Source organism: Eschscholzia californica, unplaced genomic scaffold (genome assembly GCF_041429995.1).
Source record: "Eschscholzia californica isolate CP2 unplaced genomic scaffold, dmEscCali1.0.p SCAF_2, whole genome shotgun sequence".
Classification (NCBI taxonomy): domain Eukaryota; kingdom Viridiplantae; phylum Streptophyta; class Magnoliopsida; order Ranunculales; family Papaveraceae; genus Eschscholzia; species Eschscholzia californica.
The window spans coordinates 15,427,046-15,452,752 of NW_028238309.1; the positions used below are offsets into that span (position 1 = coordinate 15,427,046).

The window sequence follows — 25,707 nt, forward strand, 5'->3', positions numbered from 1 at the left end:
TGCGAACTACTTCGGATTTTCTTGTATGTACCCGACTGCGGATTATGTCAACCTACGGGCACGTAGCCATTGAGGTTTGGATGACATGTGGACATGGGGTGTGACCCGTGTGAGACTGGTGAGGTGGTGCGACACTAGTCATGAGACCGGTGGGAGTAGAGTGCTTCACTTGCTGGCCATTGGTGCTCGTGCCTCCAGCTCGAGGCTCTGGGCCGTACACCTGACCGCTCGCCTGGGAGGTGACATTGATTGGGAATCCCTCTGCTTTGTGGCGATATGACTCTTGGTTGTTCCACTTCCGTGTTTGATAAGATAATGAATCCAATGAGAATATTAGTTTGATATACGAATGAATTTGATTTGAATCGAATATGAGAATGTGGTTTTGATATAAGAATGAAACTGATTTTGAAAGATTGCATTAGATGCATGGCAGGGTACCGAAGAGAATGAGGTTCAAGTCCTTCCATGGTAATTGGGGGACGGCTCACTTATTCGAACTCGGTGATCAAAAACGTATTTAGATACTTAAGGTATATATGTATCATGAGGTAAACTCTTCAATGATGGCGGAGTCCCTTAGTGGGAGAGGGGCTTACCGGCTAGGGGTAAGTCTCTTTCTCGAGGAGACGTTAGTGCATTAGCTAGTGCCTAAATGGGTTGGTACTATCTAACGCATTTTAGGCTCTCCTGAGGAACTCTCCTCTTAATTGGGAGCGCACCATGGATGGGCAGCTAATCACTGTTATTGCTTGCTAGATTAAGGAAAAAACGTTTTATATATAGTATATATAGTAACTAGTTTGATAAATCGTTTTGTCATGATGTTTAGAACTTATTAAATGAACTTTTGAAAACGTGATGGATTTTGGATTGGTCTTCTACCAGAATAACTCGTGTCGGTGAGTATTCTGACCCCCTACCAGTTGTTAGTGTGCAGGTGCTTTGTCGTAGCCTCGAGGTGGAGTATGTATTCCAGCCGGTGATCTTGTCTGACGAGGCTAGCAGGGTTGCGTCGTTTGCTTTAGTTTTCGTTATTTGGCTTTCCGTTATGTTAAAGTTATGTAGTTATTGCAAAACCGAACTCGAATATATATATTTATAACACTTAGACTTGTTATAAGTTGTATCGATGTTTATGAGGCTTTTATAGTTTTTTTTTGTGGTACGGGTTTCGACCCGAAGTAATGTTGAGTTTGTTTAGCTTCCGCTTAATAGTTTATTCTTGTTTATGCGAATGTATGGTTTGTATGACAGGTTTTACAAGTGCGACCGTTCGATTTACAGAGGAGACTCTGCTAGATTTTTGTCTCGTATGTGAATTGCCGGGGCGTGGTCGTGTCTTTTTTGGACACGGGGCGTCACGGGTCGGGCCACATAGAGTCGGCCTTAGCCGGGTCCGGGCCATATGCCCAACCATCGTTCTAGCTTCTGACCCGACTACTTGTAGGGTTATCGAGTCTCCTAAAGTTCTAAGTGGGACTTCAAACTTCTATACATCTAACATTAGGTTCCCAGGATCTTATACATAATCTGGCAATGAACCAGTTCACGTTAGAGATATACCTGAATCTATTTTCCACAGACAAAATTGATCGCCTTGATCCCGAAGATCAAGAGCACCGATTTGTAGCTCCTCTACTTGAGACACCCGAGAAATCGACTTGATCTGCCGCCTTTGAAGTCAGCTAGAACTTATTGAGCATTTAGGTGAATAACTCCTTCTTTGAACTAGATGGATATTTGTGATTTTTTTTTCTCTCTCTTAGCTTAATGAGGCAAAGATAGAAATCCTCTTGAGAAAAACCCATACTTGTATATGTTCTACTGAGGTCATTGTATAAAGACTCCTCGAGTCAGAATCCTAATCAAATTAGGTTTCCATAAAGACCACAGAAACAGAAAGACTCTGAATCTAATTGTGAGTGGAATTCCTAGACGAGGAGTTTATCCCATCTGGGATTTCCCCTTTAATGTGGTCGTCTAGATCAGCCCCTTAATGGACTTGGCCTGGTCGGCCCCATCCATGGGTCGGGCCTTAAGCTAGGCCGCCTTTTGGCCTGTCCATGCTATCTTTGTCCGGTCCATTTAGCCGGGCCCTTTTGGGCATATTTATGGATTTAATCCATACTCTATATGCTGAATCCCTCTCGTCATATCTTCCGATCAACTGGACACTCTTTGGTGTAACCCATTGCAGGATCCGGTCGAAGTTAATCGTTAATCATCTGAGTGATTCATCGATCGTAATTGACTTCTAGCTAAACATTACTATACCTAAAATGACCGGACTGATGATCTCCTTCACCATTTGTCTTATCCGACAAATTGAGCGCATTGTGATCTTAATCGAAGGACATCTCCTTCACTACTTTACCCGTCCTTTGTTATCTTTGTCCGACTCTTAGCCAAACCCTTTTAAGCATATTTAACTGGACCTATTCCAGGCCTTTTAACCTTCCCTCTAGTCATATCTTCCAATCGAGTCGAGACTCTTTGGTGTAACACGTTTTAGGAAGTTGTCGTAGTTAGCCGCGAATCATACGAGTGACTCGTCGATCGTAGTTGAGTTTTGGTTAAACATTACGATCCATAAAACAACCGGACTTGATGATCTTATTCATCATTTGTACTATCAAAAGATTGAGTGCATTGTCATCTTCATCGAAGGACATCTCCTTCAAGAATAAAGATTTAGAGTCTTAAAGACTATAGTCTTAGCTCAAGGAATCCAATTCAACAGTGATAAAATACGAAACTTCTTGGCGGAACGGTATAGACAATATATGTGAGCGTATCTCATCATGCTGCCACTGAACATGAATTAACCTTCGCTCAATATTTAAAAACTATATGTGAAGTAAATAACAAGAATTTGCCACATGAGCTCCCCTGTGTCCTTTCAGTGTACAAAACTACACCTGAAAGAGCAATAGAGCAGACTACTTGTAAAATGATCTACAAAATGGAATCTGTCCTGCCAAGGGATTTCCAGTGTCAAATACTTCAACTAAAAGAAAACTGAAGAAATGATCATTGATCACCTGGACCTCATAAAATAGGTCAGAGATCGGTTGATCAAAAAAAATGTGCACACTAGAGCATGGTAGTAAAGCAACACAAATCCCACATGAATGAGATAACATTTGATATAGAGGATATTGTACACCTGGTGAACGTCAAGGTTTGTGCAGAATCCCTCCACAATCAAACTATTCCCTAAAATTGACAGGAAAGATAGTGTTCCCCGCAACATTCGTCTTGGAAGACGCAGGTGGATATGTCTTGCCTTAACCAAGGAATGCAAAGCATCTTAAGAAAGTCTTTGCCATAAATTTCGGTAGAGGCCCTTTAAGGTATGCTTACCTTTTTAATTCCTTCTGTACAGTTGATTTATTGTGATAAGGAATTTTGAATAAACAATACTTATGTAACATCTGATATATATCGAGATTATAAGACTTTAAATTTAAAAGCCATGCTCTGTCACACACAGAATTTGAAAACCCTGCTCAGCCAGACACAGAACTTAATAGCCCTGCTAGATCTGCTAGTCATGGAATTTAGAAGCCCTGCATTGCCATGCACCAATTAAAAAGCATTGCTCTGCCAGACACAAAGTAATCTCCGCTGCGCAGACCCCATATTCAAAAGTCTCGCTTCACCAGGCACGAGCAAAGCCCTATTAGTCTAATGATGAAACTATTGGACCATGATTAGGCACGGAGAAGCCCCACTTCGTCGGGCATAAGCAAAGCCTTGATAGCTTAGCGATGGAACTGCTACAACGATATCCAGGCCATCGAAAAAAAGTCTTGCTAGTCTGATTGTGGAACTGCCAGGCCAAACTAAGCACGAAGCCCGATAGCTTAATGATGGAAAATAACTTGTTGAAAGCTTAAACAAGTAGAGATAAAATTTCTTTAGTAAAATGAACATATGGTACAACATAAGTTAAATCCTCATTTCAATTTTATATCAAGAACGATCACATGGCATCTTTGTATTCTTGTGTTGTATACAGTGACATACAAGTATTTATGCATCCCTTCATATGTAAACCTACATTCTCTTTTTTCTTCATCTTTTTCTTCTTCAACACAATTCAAATAACTACTTGTTATAAAGCAACCCATGAAGAAAGAACCACCATTGATACACCAAAAAATAAACCAAACTTCATCTTCATACCAGATGATTTCTTTGGTGCAGGAGCTGCATCAGCATCGGATGAAGCCGGACCATCAGCAACAGGGGAATCGGCTGCCGGAACTGGTGAAGGAGGAGAACTTGCTAGTGAATCATCAGTTGGAGAATCTGCTGTTGGTGCATCTGATGATGGTTCAGGTGCAGATCCCTTTTTACCCTTTTTAGGTGGAGATGCAACTGGTGCCCTAGATTTTGATGGTTTAGGTGCCACAGAAGGTGCATGGGTTGGTGCCACTGGAGGTGCTTTTTGTGGAGGAGCTGGTGGTGAATTCTCAATACCAGTTGGAATAATCAAAGAACTAACTTGTAAAACTGAAATATTATAAGGTTGAGTTGCTACTTCTTTAACAAGATTAGCATTTAATTGAGAACCCTTAACAGCAGATCCAAATGAAATTGTGCCACCAGAATGTATTGAAACATTCAAAAACCCTTGTTGATTATTAGCAATCCCAGTAGATTGAAACAAAGTTGTTAAAATGGTTGTCTTTTTTGAGATTTTATCTAATTTTGCAACATCATAATAATCAAGAACTACATGAAGACTCATGATATCTTTTATCACATTTTGTGGTTTTCCTGAGAGTTCAGACATGGCTGAATTCTGGACGGCGAGGACGGTTATCGTTTGTCTACGATTGATTTCGCCCGCTAGATGGGTTTGTGTTAGGTAGTCATTAAAGGTACTGTAATCTGGGTCATAGAATTTGAGTAGTTTAGTGATGTTAAAAGCTGATGTTGAAGAGAAAAGAATGAAAAATGAGAGAAAGATAATGAGAGATGAAGAGGTTTTTGCTAAAGATTGGGAGTTCATCTTTGCCATTTGATGAACCTCCTCAATGAGACTAGAAGATATGTGATTGGTTTTTATAAAAGAAAACATTGGAGAGAGAGAGAGAGAGAGAGAGAGAGAGAGGAGGAGGAGGAGAGAAATCTAATTCTAAATTTGGTTTGCATTGGAAAGGTAACTGTTTCTTGTTTTGTTTGGTTGGAGGAGAGATTTGCTTGGTTATAATCAAATTGGGAGAGGTTGGTTTTGGTTGTCAATCTACAAGTTTCCTATATGTTTGTGAATATATCTTGGAGGGAAACCAATTGATAATGCTGAAGTCTTCCTATGATAAAAGTAACTACAGTTATTTGTTTGGCATCTCCCATGGGAGACCCAATATCTAACTTTTCTTTTTGTTGTGCCACATTTAGAGTTTTTATTAAAAAATTCATCCTAAATTGGAGACTATATTTGGAACTTCTTGTTTTTTTTTTTTTTTTGTTAAGAATTTGGAACTTCTTGTTGAAACAGAAGTAGTTATATTTTTAAATCAGATTGTGAAGTGACATGGCAACCAATAAAGTTCATTGAGACTTAAATTGGAGACAGAGGTCGGCAAGAATTAAAAAGTTAAGCCATATTGTTTGTCGGACCATGTCTAACTTCTGGGATCCGTTGCAACAAACAAGACTAAAGGGACTCCCAAACATAAAAAGAGGGCAAAAAAGCTGAATAAACCGCAAAATTAACGAAGCGGAACTCATCTGCTTTCAAATATGCCAAGTGTATTGATTATCATGTTCCTTCATCTCGAGCACTACGTAGAGTTCCCAGAGAGAGTGGCGACATGTTCGAATGTCAACTACTGTCAGTTATGTATATGTTCTTAAAAGCCATTAAAGATGTGTCAGGTGATGGTCACTATGGGTTTCATGTAGTTGTTAAAGGACTTGGATTTTCCATAGAAGAAGTTTGGAAAGAGATTCCTACAAAGGTCATATAAGAACTTTAGCTTCGGGCTTAATTCTACGTGGACATTTTTGGATCATTCAAGTACGATATAGGACATTATTTGGCGCGAACTACTTCAAGCCGATTGTTGAAAGGGAATGGTCATTTTAGAGTCACCCGTGTATTAGTATGGTTTTTGCAACTCGCTACAATTGCATATTGATTCTTTTGGCTTAAGAAGGTTAAACAAGTTTCGTACCCTTATTTAATGGTTCTATCTTCGAATAGTTATGAAATGATATGCATATGATTTGTCAGTGCTGGATAGTTTGTGTGTATTAAACTCGAAAGACTATATATACCTCCTATTGCATTACAATGGTCTACATATGCATCCAACGAGGCAATGAAAAATACTTGAAATTGTTAAAGATAGAAGGGTTATTTTCCAAATGATCCCCTAGTTTATCGAAAATACCAAGATGACCCCTTTTTTGCTGTTACCGTCCAATAACCATTAACTTTTTTTCATTCTCTTCCAAAGTTACCCTTCTCTTATTCTCTTGACATATCCAACTCTCGTTTTCTCTCTCTCTAGAAACTTTTTATCCCTAAAAACATCTTCATCTAACAATTTAACCATAAAAAAATCATCATCATCTAACACTTCAACCATCAAATACATCATCATCATCTAACACTTCTCTCTCTAAAAACATCATCATCATCATCACAAACATCGGCATCATAAAACAACATCATCATCATCTAACACTTCTCTCTCTAAACACATCATCATCATCATCTAACACTTCAACAATCAAAAACATCATCACCACCATATTAACACTTCAACCATAAAAACATCAACATCATCTAACACTTTAACAGTAAGTCGAGAAAGACCACTTTCTCTCTCTAGTTGATTCCATAGATTCCATTTTCTTGCCACCTTCATGTTTTCATAATTAGTTACCAGGAAGGAGAAAAATCTAATTAAACCCAAAAAAGGAAAAACCAAACAAAGAATCCATACTTCCAATTTCAGATCAAGATCAAAGTTCCCAAATCGACATCATGGCATCTCTGGTGCTTCCATCATCGATATCATCTGAACAAGAACAATATTCAAATGGGTGATCTAATCATATCCAACAATGAAATAATCAAATCATTTATAAGTTCAGCAACAAAAGATCCAAATCTCAGTGACGAACTTCATGAACTTGCTTCAAATTTTCTTTCTTAAACTTTAATCCCTTACAAATCTGTAAGAAATGTTTGGATTTCATCTCTTCTTCCCACTAGGCCTAATTTAATTAATCTATTCAATTTTGACGTTTTTTTCTCTCTTTAAAATGTTTGGATTTCATCTTTATCATCTCTTCCTCCTTTACAAGTCTCTAAGAAATGTCCAGCCCTAAACCTAGAGAAGAGATGATAAAGATGACATCTTTTTCTCTCTCTAAAATTTTTTATTTTTTGAGAAATCCGAAGATGATGAGAGAGAGAAAAAGTTTTTAAAGAGAGAAAATATGTTAGAGAATTAAAAGAGAGTTAAGCTTGGAGGAAAGAATCTGACTTTAATGGTCAATGGAGGGTAACGGCAAAAGGGGGTCATCTGGGTATTTTCGATAAATTAGGGGGCTACGCGGGAAGCTGGCCATGAACTAGGAGGGTATTTTCGTCTGGTTGGACAAATCGGGGGTGAAGGGGCGTTCTTCCCCTTCGCCGCCAAGAGCAGAGAGAGAATATAAGAGAAGAATGACAATGATGAAGAAGAAGAAGAAGAAGAAGAAGAAGAAGAAGAAGAAGAAGAAGAAGAAGAAGAAGAAGAAGAAGAAGAAGAATGACAATGATGAAGAAGAAGAACTTTTGCCCGAAAAGATGGGTTAGAAGTAATGAAATGGAGGAGAGAAGGAGAGATGAGGGGGAAATTGTTGTTTGAATATTTTTTTAGAATAAATTCTATTTTGGTCTCTAAAGGTATTTTTGGGAAAGTTTGAAATTTTTTTTGCACTTACGGGTCGAATCGAACTGCCAGACACTTACGGGGGCCAAAGTAGTTAGTTAGTCACAAATTTGGAGCCAAAATCGAATATCCCTGTAGTTCATAAAATATTGAGAAAATGCTCAAAAATTACCTAAAATAGGGTAAGGTGGTCTGCCAATTAGTTTCCTCCCATCGAGGCAATTCAAGTTGCCTATAAAGATAGGCAAACAACGTAGTCTCCCACGGGTAGGCTGGGATCTTGTTTTAGTTCTTCGTATAATGGAGATAAATAATTGGAATCTTGGTTGTTCTCTTCTCGACAAAAATGGTTGTTCTCTTCTCGACAAAAAGAGTGCAACCAAAAAGTTATAAGAGGTATCCTTGGACGCAAGCCAAACATCCTTCACACAACGTCTTTCAACCCACAATATTGTTTCCTCAACCATTTAAGATGAACACATATAGATTTACCCATATGATCTTTGACTTCATTATCGGGTATGTATAAAGTATTGTTGACTCGCATTGTGTCTTCATTTTCATCTTCTTTCTAAGGCACAACAATTAGACGGCCTTCAAATTGAAGACCACATATGTGATGAACATCTTTTAAAGTGTTCATCATCTCTCCAAAAGGCATGTGAAAAGTATTAGTGTCCCCGTACCATCTCTGTAAATGCCATAATTAGAAACCAATTTAACTTAACAACGAATATTTGACAATGCGGGTTAATCCGGTTCTCTTAATTCTTTCTTGACCACCATGACACTCTCTTTCAAATCCTAGAAACCATATTTTTTCGCTTCATATATGTATGGGTTGAAAAGAGAATCCACAAGTAGCGCAAAGGCATGATTGTGTCATTAATTTCAGAATGCGACTCTCGTGGCAATAAAAGAAAAACTGTTTTAGATTAACGATTAACATAAGCGGCTTATATGTACTAAAATTCGTAAATAAGCTTACTGGTTTGTTTTATATCAAAGCAACATCTTTCTTGAAACATGTCAACAAACTACGATCAGATGGGCATCCATAACAAGGATCCGACCCATTTGCATCAGAAGACGTTCTCTGGGTCCTTCTGTTTGTGTTACCGAGGTGGTTATACAAATTGACTGATCATGTAAAATTTTCTTCTTAACCTCACCCCTGTAGGTCCTCTCTATTCCAGTAGGAAAGTGTTGTGACAAAGAACAAGCAGCCAGGGAAACTATTAAAGAAAATAAAAAATCACACAGAACACAAGAGATTTTGTGGTTCACTTTATTAGACCCACTCCACAACGAACAATGGCGCAATCATTTTCAGTATGAATGAAGAACAATTTACAAAGATAACTCTTGAGTTTCAATTTATATAGCTCACTGAAAACCCTAATCCCACCGCCTCACCCCCTCTTTCTAATTTCGAGATATACATGGATACCCATTACATTAATAACCGCCCTAAACAAAGGCCCTGCCTCGCAGACGATCCATGAAGAACAGTCGCTTCTATCTAAACGGGTCCACAAATTAAACATTGCCCTGAAAACGCTTTCTCGTCTCGCAAACGGGGTTAGGATCGACCCATATTTCAAGACACATTCAACAACTCTCCACGTTAACTTGAATATACTAGTCTTCCAAAAAAAACCAACACCTTTCAGCATCGTCGTTATTGCCCTATAAGGGCTTGCCCTTCATGGGATTATAACATTTGTAGATTCCAAGCAAGTCTAAGCGATGCTTAAACTTGAAAGTAGTTACTGCCTTGGTTAACAAATCAGCGGTATTTGTTTTGCGGTATCTTCTTCACTCTGATCTTTCCGTCTTCCATAACATCTTTGATGAAATGATACCTGACCTCGATTTGTTTAAACAATGTCCTGAAAGCGGTTTCGTGGACCACGAACCTGGTTAAATATTGATCCATATTTAAGACACTTTCAACAGAAGGTCTAAAGATAATGTCGAAACAAGAGGCTCTTCGTTTTGGCCTATCATCATCTATTCTCCGTTGTTCCTTACGAATCTTTTCACTCGCAGTAGGAGGAATAAGTGATGTCATAATTACCTATTTCATGGAGAAAGTTAAAGGTACAAGAAGACAAAAAAAAGCAAGGAAACATAAATCACGAATTGATCAGTCTGAAAGCCAACAATTGATAAAGACCGAGGGACACAGACCAAAAGTCTGTCGGGTGTGGAAAGGTCTTGGGCTTCTTATTCCTGTACACACACTATTAAGTCTGATACCTTACATGTACATCATTTTTAAAGGCACACAGACAAGTCATTCTATCTAGGTGGGCCTTAAGTCGCGAACTAGTTAGTCTGTCATGTTTAATCACTGTTAATACTCTAAGCTTACTCGAAATGCAATAACAAAGCATCCTTAATAGTTTATAATATTGCGTTATACTCATTCAAATTTTTCTTTTAATGTCTTTGTAATCAAATAGAAAACAGGGTTTACTCCCTGTTCAGATCCAACTGGCTAAAACCCATTCCAGTGAGCTATTGGTCTTAGTTGGATCACACACTAGTTTTGATCTGTGGGTATATGCTAGTTAGTTTCTATGATTAATTCCATGTGGTAAAATCATGTGTGGACTGATTTCTCGTTATTATTCAATAAATTTTCTTTTGTTCTCTATCTTCTCAGTCGTTTTATCTTTTTTGTTCTCTTTTCGTACTTAGCTGGTATATCTTCAGACCCTTGTTCTTAATTGGCATATCAAAGTGTTGGTTTTATCTTTAGTTACTTATATTTTCTTCTACTTTGGTGTCTTGGTGCATATCTTGTCCTTATTATTTTCTGCTTAGTGTGTTGTTTAATCTAATCTTCTTTCACTTTCTTCTACGTTTTTGTTGTCTGAATTCTTTTTGCCAACTTTGGAAACTACTCCTCATAAGTTTTATTGGTTCCAGCCCTTCTGACCTTTCTTTTCTTTTAGTATGCATAATCACTCACACACTTACAAGGACATTACTTTCGTTCAGAATAATCCATCAAAAAGAACCAGATGTAGTATTTCTTTCAAAGACTAAATGCAATAATATCTCCCTTAAGAAACTCATAAACCTTACCAAAGAGTATAACTCTTTTATAGTGGAGCCAACCAACAGAGCAGGTGGCCTAGTTATCTATTGGAAGAGGAATATTGATCTAAGTCCTTTATTTAGACAAAAACATAATACACACAAGTTGCTATATTAATAACAATAACAGCAAAATTATGTTTAGTGGCTTCTATGGATGCCTTCGTCACAAAAATAAACTTAATTTGTGGAAATAGTTAGAGACCTTAAACAAACAAACCTCTTCTCCTTGGGCTATAATGGGGGATCTTAACTCAATATTACACCCCAATGAAAAGACAGGTGGTAAGGAAGGAATTCTGTTCAATACTGCCAAAACTTATAAAATATATCAATTTAATGGAACTCACTGATATTGGTCACTCGGGCACACCTTTCACTTGGACTAATAAACAATTTAATCATTACCTCATCCAAGAGTGATTGGACTGTGCCCTAGTAAACAAGGAATGGTTGATCCTATTTACGGACTCCATTCTCTCACCTTTAGAAGGGGTTGGCTTCGATCACCTCTCAATTCATCTATCCTTAACAAGAGTGGTAAGTAACTCTCCCAAACCCTTCAAGTCATTCGGACATGATTGTCCCATCATGATTGTCACAAATTTTATTGAAAATAACTAGTCGCAATCCTATAGCGAGAGAAGTGCCCTACCGATTCAAACCAAACTCACCAAGCTGACTACAAAAACTCTCCATTTTGAATAAAACAGTTTTCTGGAACATCGATAACAAGAAACTTTATTATCAAACAGATGAACGTTACTACTAACCGTTCAACCTATATTTCTCTATGTAATCAATTAGAAAATATTTATCGTCATCAAGAAAATATTCGGAAAGAGAAGTCTAGAAAATTTTTCTTTGTTACTCTAGGCGATAAAAATACCAAGTATTTCCATTCATTAACTATTAACAGGAACTGTCGTAATAGGGTTCACTCCATTAAGGACAGTAATAGGGATTAGATCTCTCATGAGAAAGAAATATCTCAAGTCTTCACCAACCAACTTCTGCATATGGTCACCTCTAGCAATACCCTCACCTCAGAACAAATCCTTAACCTATTTGAACCAAAAGTTTCTGATACCTAGAATAGTCATGTTTTAGATATCCCGTCTAGGGAAGAGATCATTATAGCCATCATGGGCCTAAAATACGAAGCGGCTATGGGTTCTAATGGCTATCCACCCTTCTTATTTCAGAAAAATTGGGATACGGTTCATAGAGATATTGTTGAAATGGTTAATACCTTTTTTGAGTCCGCAACGTTACAGCCCAACATCAATCATACTAATATTTGCTTACTGGATAAAACCCAAACCCCCCAAACTCCTGTAGATTATAGATCGATCAGTTTATTAAACACTACATACACAATTATCACCAAAATTCTGGCAGATAGATTGAAATCCACTTCGACAACCATCATATCCCCCTTCCAAGCAGCTTACATTTCAGGTCATCAAATTGCAGACAACATTATCATTGGATAGGAAATTATTCATACGTTCAAAAAGCTCAAAGGAGCTAAAAGTTATTTTGGCTCACGTTGGACATGCCTAAAGCTTTTGACCGAATTGAATGGTCCTTCCTTGCTGACATTATGACTAAGCTAGGATTTTATAATCATTGGGTTAAGATAAACGGGGCTTGCATTTCCACTTCTCCTGTGGCAGTGATCATTAATGGATGACCGGGATCCTACTTCTACCCTAGACGAGGCATTCGTCAAGGAGACCCGTTCTCACCTTTTCTATTTTCTCTAGCAATAAAAGGTCTTAGTAGACTCGTAGAGGCCTCCCAGAGAGAAACATCCTTCATAGGATTTCCATTTCCTCATAATGATCTAGTTATCAAATATTTTCTTTTTTTGATGATTGCATTATTTTTGGCAGAAACTCTCTTGATAACATTCATAATCTTAAAAACATTCTCGACTGAAGGATATATATCCTTGAGTACTGAAGGTATATCCTTCCGAAGGAATGTCCTTCGACCAAGATGGCAATGCGTACGATTTAGCTCATAGGATAATGATGACCTTATTGGAAGGTCAATCAATCTGGTTTAATTAGGAGTCGTAATGCTTAGCTAGAACTCGCTTACGATTGTCAGATCACTTTGGTTATCCGCGACTAACATAGATCGGATCTTACAACGGGTTACACATAAGAATGGTAACTTGAACAGTGAGAACAGACTGATGAGAACTAGCATATAGATGGATATGATCTACTCTAATAGTGGTAAAAAGATTGAAAAGAATCGGGCTCGAAAGAGAAGCCCGAGAAAAGAGCAAAACCCACTTTATAGGCCAACAAAGGAATTCCTTAAGGGGAGAGCCCTGGCCGGTTATAAAAAGAGGTGTGGGCCGGCCAAGACAAGCCCATTAGGGGTTGTTGTGGCCGGCCACACTAAAGGGAAAACTTAATTAGGGTTTAGTCCTAATTTGGGAATCCAAGTTAGATTAAACTCTAACTTGTGTTTATCTTTTCTGAGGGACTTTTAGGATTCCTTATTTCAGTGGGACTCTACTTAGGTAATGCCTGTATAAGGACCAGTTCGGAGTTCAAAAAAGGTGTGGAATTTTCTCAAGAAGAAAATCACTCTCTTCACACAACTATTGGAGAGAGAGGATTTTAGAGAAAAGTTCCCATTCTATCTACCAAATCTAGAAGAAGGAGTTCTTCATCTCTACCTTCAAGAAGGTCCTAGCTGACTGAAAGAAGGGAGTTCAAGCTATTCATTCGGTGTCTCAAGTAGAGGAGCTACACTTGAAGCTCTTTGATCTTCACACGCGATTGAAAAGGTTCGTGGGATCATGAGTCGTGTAATTCCCTACAGTGGCATCACGAGCCGTTTGCGTGAAACTATCTTTGGCTAGAACGAACTAGAAATTGATAAATATATTTGTTTGAATTGGGATTCGGACATATTTATGATTAGTTTGAATTAGATTTAAACGTAATCAAACACGTATTTGAAAGAGTTTCAATGCATAGAATCATTAGATTTTGATGTTTTTGAAAAGGGTTTTCGAAAACGGATCAAATGGATTATAGATATTGAAAAACGGGTATCAAAATCATGAATTTTGGATGTTGAATAGTGAAAAACAACAAAATTGAATTGTTTCTCTCGATGGTGTCTTACTTGAAAGGAGTGATTCAAGAAGACAAGTGGGAGAAATATTCGAATTTGATTCGAATTGAGCAACAAAAGAACAACAAATGGGAGTACGAGAAACTTGCCAAGTAAACTTCTTAGAAGAGTTAAGGGGACATTACGATATTGTTCAAAAACCCCAGTGACACTTCAGAAGACCCACAAAATTATAGCAGAAGCAGACTCTGAAAATTAGCTGAGGGTCAAAAGGATCAAAAGTAAGAGTTGGTATCTAACATTCTTAAAGAAATTCAAGGGTTGATTTTTTGAAAAGAATAGTTAGAATCTTGTTCGACAAGAGGGTAAGTGGGAGTGAAACAAGTTAGTTTTACGTCATGTATGTGAGACATACTAGAATTGAGAAACAATTAAAGAACTGACTCAATAGGACACAAGACGGGGGTAAATAAAACTAAATGGGCATCAAAATCTATAGAATGATAGATTAACATATGATAAGACTTGTTCAAAAGAAGTTTTGAAGAAATCTAACTGGAAATACTCTTAGAGAGAAATTCTACCCATCTCTCATAGATCAGTGCTAAGCAAGAACTTAGAATTTGGAAGTTCTGATGAGCAAAACCACACATGAGGGAAACGCTTATGTCACGAGACATGAGATCGATTATGAAGATGATCGATGTTTACCCCCACATCTAGAAATACAGAAATATTTTGATGTTGTCACCCATAAATAATAGAGAGATTCCTAAGATACTAAGAGAATCTAGGAGAAAGCCTCTGAAAGTAAAATTTTTAAGAAAGTCATAAAAAGCAATCTTCCGAATATAAAGATAGGAATTTTTTAGGAAGGACAACCAGGTGAAAAGAAGTCTTTCACATTGGGAGTCGTTGCAAACTCTACTAGTAAAGAAAGTACAATTAGGACTTAGGAAGTGTTACTTTCATTTTATGAAAACTGATAGTATCATAAAAGCTAATGAAGGCATTCTTCAGCATGATAATAATAAGCAAAGCGAAAACGATAAGTGGACTAAATTGACAAACTAAACTGTCACCTTAGATCGAACATGGGAGATGTACGAATTTAAGGAGTTAGGGTCATGAGAGACTGCCCTAAGAGATTTGTAAAATGGGCACGTAAAGGAGTTTACGCGGGGAACTCACTTTTACAAACTCTTGTTATCCAAAATTAATTAGTTTATTTCGTCATCTAAATTGTGGTTTAGAATTTCGACGACAGTCCAAAATAATGGAAAGTTCCAGGTAGGTTTATTAGATACGTGATCTAATGAAAGAAACCCTGCTAAGTGAACATGGAAGCATTCCATTATAGTATCCCTAGTGAGATACACTGTTTCTTGGGCTACAGGAATAAGGGTATTCAAGTCAACTTCATGGGTGTATAAGATACACTGAAAACCCACCAAGTGAGAGTACTTCAAGAGTTGAAGATGTGAACGTCATAACTCTCATTTAGCAAATTGGAGAGATTCCTAAAAATATGAGTACTTGCTCATCTTATGTAAGGAATGTCGAGCCTTGGTCCCGTCAAACACCGCACCGTAAAAAGAGGTTATAAAAATGGAGGTCGGGTGAAACAGGATAGACATGAAGCTGAGTAGGAGTACAAGAATGGAATATGTCTTCCTAGCGGAAGTTAGGATAAAGTATCTCTGGGCCACTTGAGGAGTGACAACTGGAAATGCATGGTCGTGCGCAAATGAATTTAGAGTTAATCATTTGATTTGACAGTTTCTCCTCCCGATCAAGAAAGTCTGATAAGTATGACGTATCAGATGAGATATGAAAGACATTGGAATCGAGCATTGCACTTGTTCTAAGTACAAGTGGGAGACTGAAGGATATATATCCTTGAGGTCTGAAGGTATATCCTTTCGAAGGAATGTCCTTCGACCAAGATGGCGATGCGTACGATTTGGCACATGGGATAATGATGACCTTATTGGAAGATCAATCAATCCGACTTAATTAGGAGTCGTAATGCTTAGCTAGAAGCCGCTTATGATTGTCGGATCACTTTGGTTATCCAGGGCTAACATAGATTGGATCCTACAATGGGTTACACATAAGAATGGTAACTTGAACAATGAGAACAGACTGATGGGAACTAGAATATAGATGGATATGATCCAGTTTAATAGTGCTTAAAAGATAGAAAGGAATCGGGCACGAAAGAGAAGCCCGGGAAAAGAGCAAAAGCCACTTTTTAGGCCAACAAGAGAATCCCTTAAGGGGGGAGCCCTGGCCCGCCGTAAAAAGGGGTGTGGGCCGGCCAAGACAATCCCATAAGGGGTTGTTGTGGCCGGCCATACTAAAGGGAATCCTTAATTAGGGTTTAGTCCTAATTAGGAATCCTAGTTAGATTAAACTCTAACGTGTGCTTATCTTTTCTGAGGGACTTTTAGGATTCCGTATTTGGGTGGGACTCTACTAAGGGAATGTCTATAGAAGGACCAGTTTAGAGTTCAAAAAGGTGTGGAATTTTCTCAAGAAGAAAATCACTCTCTTCACACAACTATTGAAGAGAGAGGATTTTAGAGAAAAAGTTCTCATTCTATCTATCAAATCTAGAAGAAGGAGTTCTTCATCTCTACCTTCAAGAAGGTCCTAGCTGACTGAAAGAAGGGAGTTTATCCCACTTCTAGTTCATTGTTAGTTCATGTATTTGATCCTGGATAACTTGGTGTTAAACATCAGATGTTTGAGATTCCGTTACTAACACTAGTTAGATGATTAGGGTAGTCTTAGAGACGTGTAATTCCCTACATCGACATCTTCTGCAAGTCTTCCGGCAAATGATTAATTGCACTAAATCTAACATCTTTTTGTCTAAGAATTCACACTCTCAATTTAAAAGGATCATTATTCGTAATCTAAAAGTTATACAGGCCTCTCCGTCAGCAAATATCTAAGGACCCAATTATTCATCGGTGCTAATAAAACTCTGGTGTTCAACTCTCTTATTGATCAAATTCAACAAAACTCTCCCGAGGGGCCGAATAATTTTTTGTCTCAAGTTGACCGCATAGTAGTTGTCTCGGCAATTACAACAGTTGTTCCCCCATACCAAATGTAATGCTTTGCCATCCCTAAAAGATAGATGCAAGTGCATCTCGACTACTCAAAAGTCGTTTTGGTGGGAAAAACCAAAAACCAAAGGTATATGCACCAAAGCCTGGTCATATATAGGCCTTCCTAGAAAAAAGGGAAGTTTAGGCATCAGAAATCTTTATATTGATAATCAAGTGTTCCTAGGTAAATTGGTTTGGCGCCTGCAAACAGAACCCTATGCTATTTGGGCTAAATTTCTCAAAGCAAAGTACTTCCATAAATCCTCTTACCCTGCTGCCAGACAAGCTAACTCTTTGAGTTAGAAGTATATTTGTAAACAATTAGATAGTATTTCCCCTTTGACCATTTGGAGGTTCTCAATGTCAATTCGATCAACATATGGACTGATTACTGGATCCCATATATCCCCCCTCCGATACACAATCCTAACAATTCCACACTTACCAGGGTCTCCTAATTCGTTCAAAATAACCATTGGAATGGTAAGTGCTTCATAATACTTTCAACCAGAATATCTGCAATATTATTAAATCCATTGACGCTGAAGGTCAAGATATTATTCGATGGTCGCTTACGAATTCAAGTTGTTACTCAGTCAGTTCTATGTATCATCACCTTACCAGGGTACAAATTCTATTAACTTTACTAATATATATTGGAATTTCATCTGCCATATCAAAAATGTTCCACGCATATCACTTTTCCTCTGGAAATGTTGCAGTGGAGCCCTTCCAGTGCGCCAACGAATAGTACATAGGCAATCAATATGACTGCCCTTCTTGTATATGCACTGAAACTATTGAACATGTTCTCTTACATTGCTCTTTCTCTAAAAATATTTGGCTTTATTTCACATTATCTCTACTAACATCTTATCCCTTGTGGACTTAATCATTCATGGAAAGAGCTTAATAACAATCAAAATCACAAGTATGTGACTCACTATGCAACAATATTATGGTTTATTTGGAAAGCGTGATGTGATCGTTGCTTTCAATGCCTATTATTAAACCTGAGCAGGTCATCAACCAAATATTGGCCTTCCCGAAAATCATAAGTACCCAAAATACTATCGAGCCTACTCGGAAGAGCACTAAATGGACACCGCCTGCTTATCCTTACATAAAACTAAACACAAATGCATCATTCAAGAATTATACAGAGATTATAGGTACAAGTTTTATAATCCATGATCATCGTGTTAACTTCATTGCAGCTAAAACAGCTAACCTTAAAGCACGAACAAGTGAAAAAGCGAAGCTAAAGCAATTTTATTGGGTATCAGATGGGCATCAGAGATATATTATAAATTCATCAACATCGTTCAGGACCGGGTGATTGGTTCTCTCCTCAGGCGGCACGTAGAGACTTTTGGTTCTTGGGCCGTCTGTTAATAGTCCCGCCCACTAATAACCCTTTCTGCAGATGCTTTTAGCAGCGCCAACAGAAAGATAAAGGGGAAAAGAGAAAAGAACGGATGTTTGGGATCCGATTCCAAAATCATCTTTGGAGAAACCAATCACAACTACTACAACATAGTCCTGTTTCTCTCTGTAAAACAAGCCTTTCCTTCTCTAAAACAAAGAGTAAGATCTCTGTGAACTATCAGCTCTCAACAATGGGGAACCCTTCCGGTGAGATCTCGACTAAACAAAGAGGATCCATAACTCACATCATCTTCGACATGGACGGTCTCTTACTGGGTAATTTTCTCAAACATCTTGAGGGCAGTTTTCATTATCAATTCTTTCTGGGAATTATTTTTGTTGAGATTATTAAAAATAAAAATAAAAAAATCCCTTTTTGTATACAGATACAGAGAAATTTTACACTGAAGTTCAAGAAATCATCTTGGCTGATTATGGAAAAACTTTTGATTGGTCTTTAAAAGCTAAAATGATGGGTAAGAAAGCTATTGAAGCTGCTAGAGTTTTTGTTGAAGAGACTGGAATAAGTGATAAACTTACAGCTGAACAGTTTCTTGAGAGGAGAGAGGAAATGCTTAGAAGTTTATTTCCTACTTCTGAACTCATGCCAGGTCTAACTTCTTAACCTTTACATTTTTCTAATCTCTAATAAATTATTCCACTGAAATCTAATTGTGTTGTTTGGGTAGTTTTTTTTTGTGGGTTCTTATGATTTTATCTAAATTATTGATCATTTAGGAAAACTAAAGTCAAATTCTTTCTTGTTTAGGATTTTCAATAGATTTATGATTTTCGTTTCATCTACTATACTTTGGGTAATCATACTTTCTAAAGCCTTGAAATCTTAAGACAGAGGAGTCACATTGTATATGACATATTTAAGTGGGTATGAGTGGCTAGGCATTATTTGTTTGCTTAGTTGGGTATTTAGGACTTCAAACTGCAAGCCATTTAAATATCGGCTCGTGTGAAGAATTATAATTTGTTCGGGGATTCATTGAGAAGAGTCTTATTATTCTAGTAATAAAATTAGTATATGGAAGTGAAGAATCACATGTTTGCACTTCCTGCGTTTTAATGGTATGCTAATTAACCATTGTATGTACCATGTGACAAGGAGGTGATTGATTTCTTATGCCCACACTGTTGATTTTGTTGCTGCAGAAATCGAATATGAAAGAGCCTTAATTGCACGCCACATTAATTTCCAAACGTAGCTAGTTCAAGTGTCTAATAACACATGGATAGATGACTTAACTATCCGGTTATTCGAATCTCACTTCCTTTGATCTTGAATCAAAATTTGGACATAGACATGTTGATTCAAAAGAATCAAAACAATGCAGTTACAAACTTAGACTATGAATAAGAACTAGAAATGGCAAAAATAACTAATCAGAAAGCAATCAAATCGAATTAAAGAGACGATAAAAGTGCAATCAGGCTTTGATTATATACCATTTGACGATGAAAAGAGAACATAATCATCCCTGTATATAGGGTTCGGACAACCCTTATGGCTAGGTCTCGTATTTTCACTTAAACACTTAATAGCCTTTTTTGATGTAAGAAACTTGCTACCTTTGGAACTTAGAATCTTTATGCAAAATAATCTATTCAGTATCTCTTGGTTGGTAACCATATAATATTCTTATCATAATTAGGGTGACCATTATGGGTCACATGATGTAGCAGTGGGTTGCATCACATCTTCATATAATTTAGGTTTTTTTTTTCTTTTTGGTGCAGGAGTTAGTCGTCTAATCAATCATTTTCATGCAACTGGAGTACCTATGTGTGTTGCAACAGGGTAATTTTCTTTCTCTCTCATCGTTTCCTGTACATGTTTCTAGAATCTAAGTTCAATGATTTGCCTTCCCGTGGTAGTATCAGATTAAGACTTTTCCGTTCATGAAAAAAAATCTGCATGCTCATTATTAAAAATGAGTCATAGATGAATAATGTTCGAGGAAAGATGCTTATGTAAATCTTCATTTTGCAGTTCTCACACAAGGCACTTTCAATTGAAAACACAAAATTATGGTGAAATTTTCTCAAAGATGCATCATGTAGTTCGTGGTGATGATCCTGAAGTTAAACAAGGAAAGCCATCTCCCGACATATTTCAAGCAGCAGCAAGAAGATTTGAGGTACTAAACTACTGCAAAATGACTCAAGTGCTTATATTGGAGTTCTTTTATTGAGTTCATTTTTATATTTCTTTTAGAACATAATTGGTTTGTTAAATTATTAACCAATTACATCAAATTTTTATGGTTCTTTAGGGTAGCCCAGTTGATCCGAGTAATATTCTTGTGTTTGAAGATGCACCATCAGGAGTTGGTGCTGCAAAGAATGCTGAAATGTAAGTACTAAGAGCTCAATCGCTCTCTTACTCTTATTTATTTTGAACTTTGATGTCATTGGGAACCTTTTTTGATTGACTAGCTCGTTATACTCCTAGAACTAAATTTTGTGAATTAAATTTATTAAACGTATATTGACTCTAGTGAAATAAGGAGAATATATATTTGCACTGTAGTGCTTAAGGAAGGTTATGGGAATTACGGGTTTGAGTACTTTTGACTCAATCATCGAGTTAGCTTTTTTGGGCTTTTCTTTCAATCTTTTGGTAATGTATAAAATTATATTGTATATCTACTTGTACTGAAAGAGTTTTGTTCAAGATCTTCCAAATCCCAGTACAAAGTTAAACTAAATGTTTGTATCAGTTAGGTGAAATAACTAACCTAGGTTGAAGGTAAATCATAATACCAAACTGAAAATCAGTACATACTAGAGCGTTGTATAAGATTAGCAGTTCAATGGGTTCTACAGTCAACTGTTGCAAAAAAAAAATTTAAGCATCAATATGGGTTTTTCCTTGATAAGACGAAACATAGGTCGAGCCTCAAATCCTAATTATTATTTTGTTCACCTCAAAAATCCATAGTCCTTTAGTCATTGCGCTTTCAATAGATTTATATGTTAAGACACGAGGAACATGTGTGAAAAACAATAATACGTCAAGGTGATTTGGAGGTAAGTGTAGAAGCTTTCTCTTCAACGACCTTCTTACACTTTTGCCCGTTAACAAGTTTAATCTTCTAAGCTAATCATGCATACAGTCGGAATCCCTGATTCAATTATTGGATATCATAAAGAAAATGATTTTCAGTTTGTCCGTGGGTCGTGATCATCCATTTCTACTTTGCTTTTTTTTTTTTCCTAAAGCACTAAAGTGATTATCCATGATTCATCAGATAAGAAGCTGATGAACAAATTCCTACTTGAATGATCTCAGGAAATACATTACAGTATTTTGTGTTCTAATCTATGTAACATCGAATATGGATACTTCTCTTTAGTATGCTTTTGTGGCTTTGGGGATTAGATACTCTTGTTGGGTACCAGTAACCGTATCAGTGTCCATGTTCCATAGATTATATAATACATCTTCTTACTAGGCTAGACTTCTCAATGTGCAGGCATGTGGTGATGGTACCGGATCCAAGGTTGGATAGTTCTTTCCATGACGCTGCAGATCAAGTTCTAAGTTCCTTATTGGACTTCAACCCAAGTGAATGGGGGTTACCACCATTCACTGATTGATCAAACTAAATTTCTCAAAACTAATACAGTACGGTATGTTTCTGAATTACTAATTTCAGATGATAATTTGATGGTGTAATTTATCCAAGAATCTCATATTTAATTAGCACGAAATGAGAAATATCAGCATTACAATTGTCTTTGTTGAAGACTGAAGATGAAAACTTTTTGTGACTTTGTTGAACAGATTGAATATTCTTGATCATCAAATGTTGTTTCTTGTTCATCAATTTCTCCATTATTAATGAATGATATTTAGGTTATGATGTTCTTGAACTTGTTCATGAACATCAATTTCTCCATTGGTGATTGGTTTTTCTTAATTTTTCTCAACTTGTTCATGCATATGATGGTTTGAAATTTGAAACAGTAGTGTTGTTTCACTCATAATTATCGGGATCTTTGACTAATATTGATGAGAGATCAAAAGGCACGGGGAGCATTTTTCGTGGATATCTTGCAATGCTTACTTTTTTGCCCCAAGTGTAACAAACGGGGAGCATTTTTCGGGGATATCTTGCAATGCTTACTTTTTTGCCCCAAGTGTAACAAACGAGCCGTACACTTTTGATCAAATTCTCCCTCCACCAAATACGTTAACATCATCTTAGAGTCTCCACTATATTGTTGGTACTAGAGTTGCGCTAAAAGATGAAGACAGAGAAGCTCTGACAGCTTTTCCAAAAGTAAGGTTTCAGGCGACCGGACACACCGGAGCAGCGAGAAGAAGGTTCTTCCCGACAATCAATCTACAACAAAGAAGATGGCTCGTAATGGAGATTATGCTAGGAGAAGGCAACAACAAACCCTAGTTGTAGGTTTCAACTTCACCCTAGACGTAAGGACCCCTTGATTACTCACTTAAGCTTTGCAGATGATCTCTTAGTCTTTATGAAAGGAGATCTTGATTCAGCTAGGGCCCCCCTATTTGATGTATTAGCTACCTTCTTTTCTCGAGCTGGCCTTAAAGTTAATATGGGTATGAGCTCTATATTTGTTGCGGGCTTGAAAGAGCTTGTTGCCATTAAGCATTGCCTTGGATTTGAATGTGCTGCTCTGCCAGCATTGTGAGTTTGATAGAGTTTTAAACAGGATCAAGTCTTGGAAGATGAGATTCCTGTCTTGTGCGGGTAGCATGACCCAAATTAGAGTTTTTTTAAAATGGAATAGTGATGTTTTGGTTCAGTGTCTTTGTGATGCCTCTGAGAGTTATTGTTGAACTCGATAGAATCTTCATGAGGTTTCTATAGGACGGGCCAGATATGTATACTAAAGGAGCCTCTGTTAGCTTGTTTATCATCTGTCACTGTTTTAAAGAGGGAGGGTCTCATCTTGAGAAACTTATCTATTTTAAACATTGCTTGCTAGGCATATTTGGGACCTCTTCATAGACAAAGTCACTCTCTGGGTTAGTTGGGTCAAGGTGCACCTTATTAAAGGTAAATGTTTCTGGCTTTTACCTGTTCCTAGTGATGTTTATTGGTGGTGGCGCATAATCTTGCAAAATAGGCAGCATTGAGTTAAGTTTTGATATGTTCTGATTGGTAATGGCAAGAATACAAGTTTTTGGGAGGATCTTTGGCATCCTCTGGGGGTTTTGGCCTCTTTCTTCTCTACTCACCTTAAGTATGACGAGAAGCTTAACTTTGAATCTTCAGTGAGTGTTTGTTTGTTTGGTGGTCAGTGGGTAGTTTCTTTTTTAGCAGTCTATAAACTTGGGTCCTATTGCTAGGAGGCTTCACGAGGTGAGTTTTGGTGAGACAGCTGGTGATACCAGGATTTGGCTTGCTAATGACAAGGGTGAGTTTACCTTGAAAAATACTTATGATGCAATTATAGAGGGTTTCTACCTTAGGTTCTTTTTTCTAATCTATAAACATCGTATTATTTATAGATCAAAGTTTACAGAATGAGAAGAAAAGCTACAACATCGAGTTAAATACAAGAAAATATAACTTGTCAATTGGAGAGCATGTAACTTTCACAGCTGTAATAAAAGCCGCTACATCAATCTTCCCAGAACTAACGGCCTCCAAATAGATTTGTCAATTCGAGAGCAGCCGCCACAACACAATCTTAAATAAGACAACCACTTTAAAATTTGAAATTGTTCAAACCACACCAGAAGCAAATGGAAAAACAAATACATAGCTTCATGGAAGTCATGTCATTGCTTAAAATCGGAACCCGGAGATTCTAGAGTACCCCACGAAAATTCTCTCAAAAGAGAAAGTCTGCCCCACCACATTTTGAAGAGATCGTCATAAGACACCTGGTAACATTGGTTGTTGACGAATCGATAGTCTGTTGAAGCAGGCCTCCGGCGAAGGGGTGCCCTTCGCCGGAGGTTTTAGAGAGAGAAGGGAGACAATAAGAAAGAAGGAATTTTTATTTTTAGATCAAGTTGGGCAACCAGAATTTTTATTCCGGACATCGACCTTTTGCCGAAGAAGAAAGCTTAGGTAGAGAGGATGAGATGTGATGGAGGAGAGATAGGGTGAAGTAGAAGAAAAAGAAGAGGTGATGTGGCTTTTATGCTTTTAACATTTTTTGGGAAATAATTCCATTTTAGCCCCCAAGGGTTTTTTCGAAAAAAATTGGTCATTGAGAGTCAAATCAAACTGTCGGACACTTATAGGGATCATACGATGAGTCGGTCACGAATTGGACCCAAAACGGAACTAACCTATATATACATATGTGTGTCAGTGTGTGTGTCACTTACTCGCCATAGCTAATGGTCATTTATTTTAACAGGAAATTGAGCAGAGGATCCAATTTTATAATTTTTAATGTCAGAGAGACAAGTTATATTTTGTTTGGTTAAAAACCTAAAATTTATACTTTGTTTGTTTAAAACTCACATATTTGTATTTTGTTTGATTAAAAACTTAATATTTTTTGCAATCTTTTTGCATGTTGTTGCTACCCTCTTGAAAGTTGTCGCAACCACTTACAAATTCTTGCAAATCTCTTGAAATTTGTATAAATTACGAAAGTACGTAGAGAGCTGATGACAAAAAAAATGAGTGATCTTTTTCACCAAAACAAAAAATTTATATAGAATTTTAACCAAATTTCTCTTGTTTTAATTTGCTAGACTTTGAGCCATGGCAAAAGGCCCATACCCGAGAGTTTTGAACCCACCAACTTCACAAGTATCCAACATACTTTGACACCACTTGCACAGGTATTCCTTAAATTTAATTGTGGCTTGCAATATCTTAATCCTACATGATATTTCTTTTATCTTTGAGACTGAAATCATGTTGCGTGCAAGCCATCACATTGAGTATAAAGCCCTACCTACTGCCTTGTGTTTAAAATGGTAAAAAGATAATCCTATTTTTGTGAAGCATAAATGACAAGAAAATACTACTCCGTATTTCCATTAACAAAAAACAAATGGTAAGGCAAAAAAAGAAAGTTCC

At 37.3% G+C, this 25,707-nt stretch overlaps 1 protein-coding gene and 1 pseudogene across 2 annotated transcripts; one reads left to right on the forward strand and one right to left on the reverse strand.

Moving 5' to 3' along the window:
• Positions 1 to 3,940: 3,940 nt before the first annotated feature.
• On the reverse strand, positions 3,941 to 5,064 carry LOC147556484 (fasciclin-like arabinogalactan protein 14 pseudogene; annotated as a pseudogene). Its single transcript, XR_015235410.1, has one exon. The product of XR_015235410.1 is annotated as a fasciclin-like arabinogalactan protein 14 pseudogene (transcript).
• A 13,385-nt stretch (positions 5,065 to 18,449) lies between these two features.
• On the forward strand, positions 18,450 to 22,502 carry LOC147556485 ((DL)-glycerol-3-phosphatase 2-like). The gene is made up of 6 exons (XM_086664473.1): positions 18,450 to 18,940; positions 19,051 to 19,275; positions 20,414 to 20,474; positions 20,667 to 20,814; positions 20,950 to 21,029; positions 22,153 to 22,502. Exons 1-6 carry the CDS (start codon positions 18,715 to 18,717, stop codon positions 22,274 to 22,276), a joined length of 864 nt encoding a protein of 287 aa, XP_086520599.1. The 5' UTR covers positions 18,450 to 18,714; the 3' UTR covers positions 22,277 to 22,502.
• The last annotated feature ends 3,205 nt before the right edge of the window (positions 22,503 to 25,707 follow it).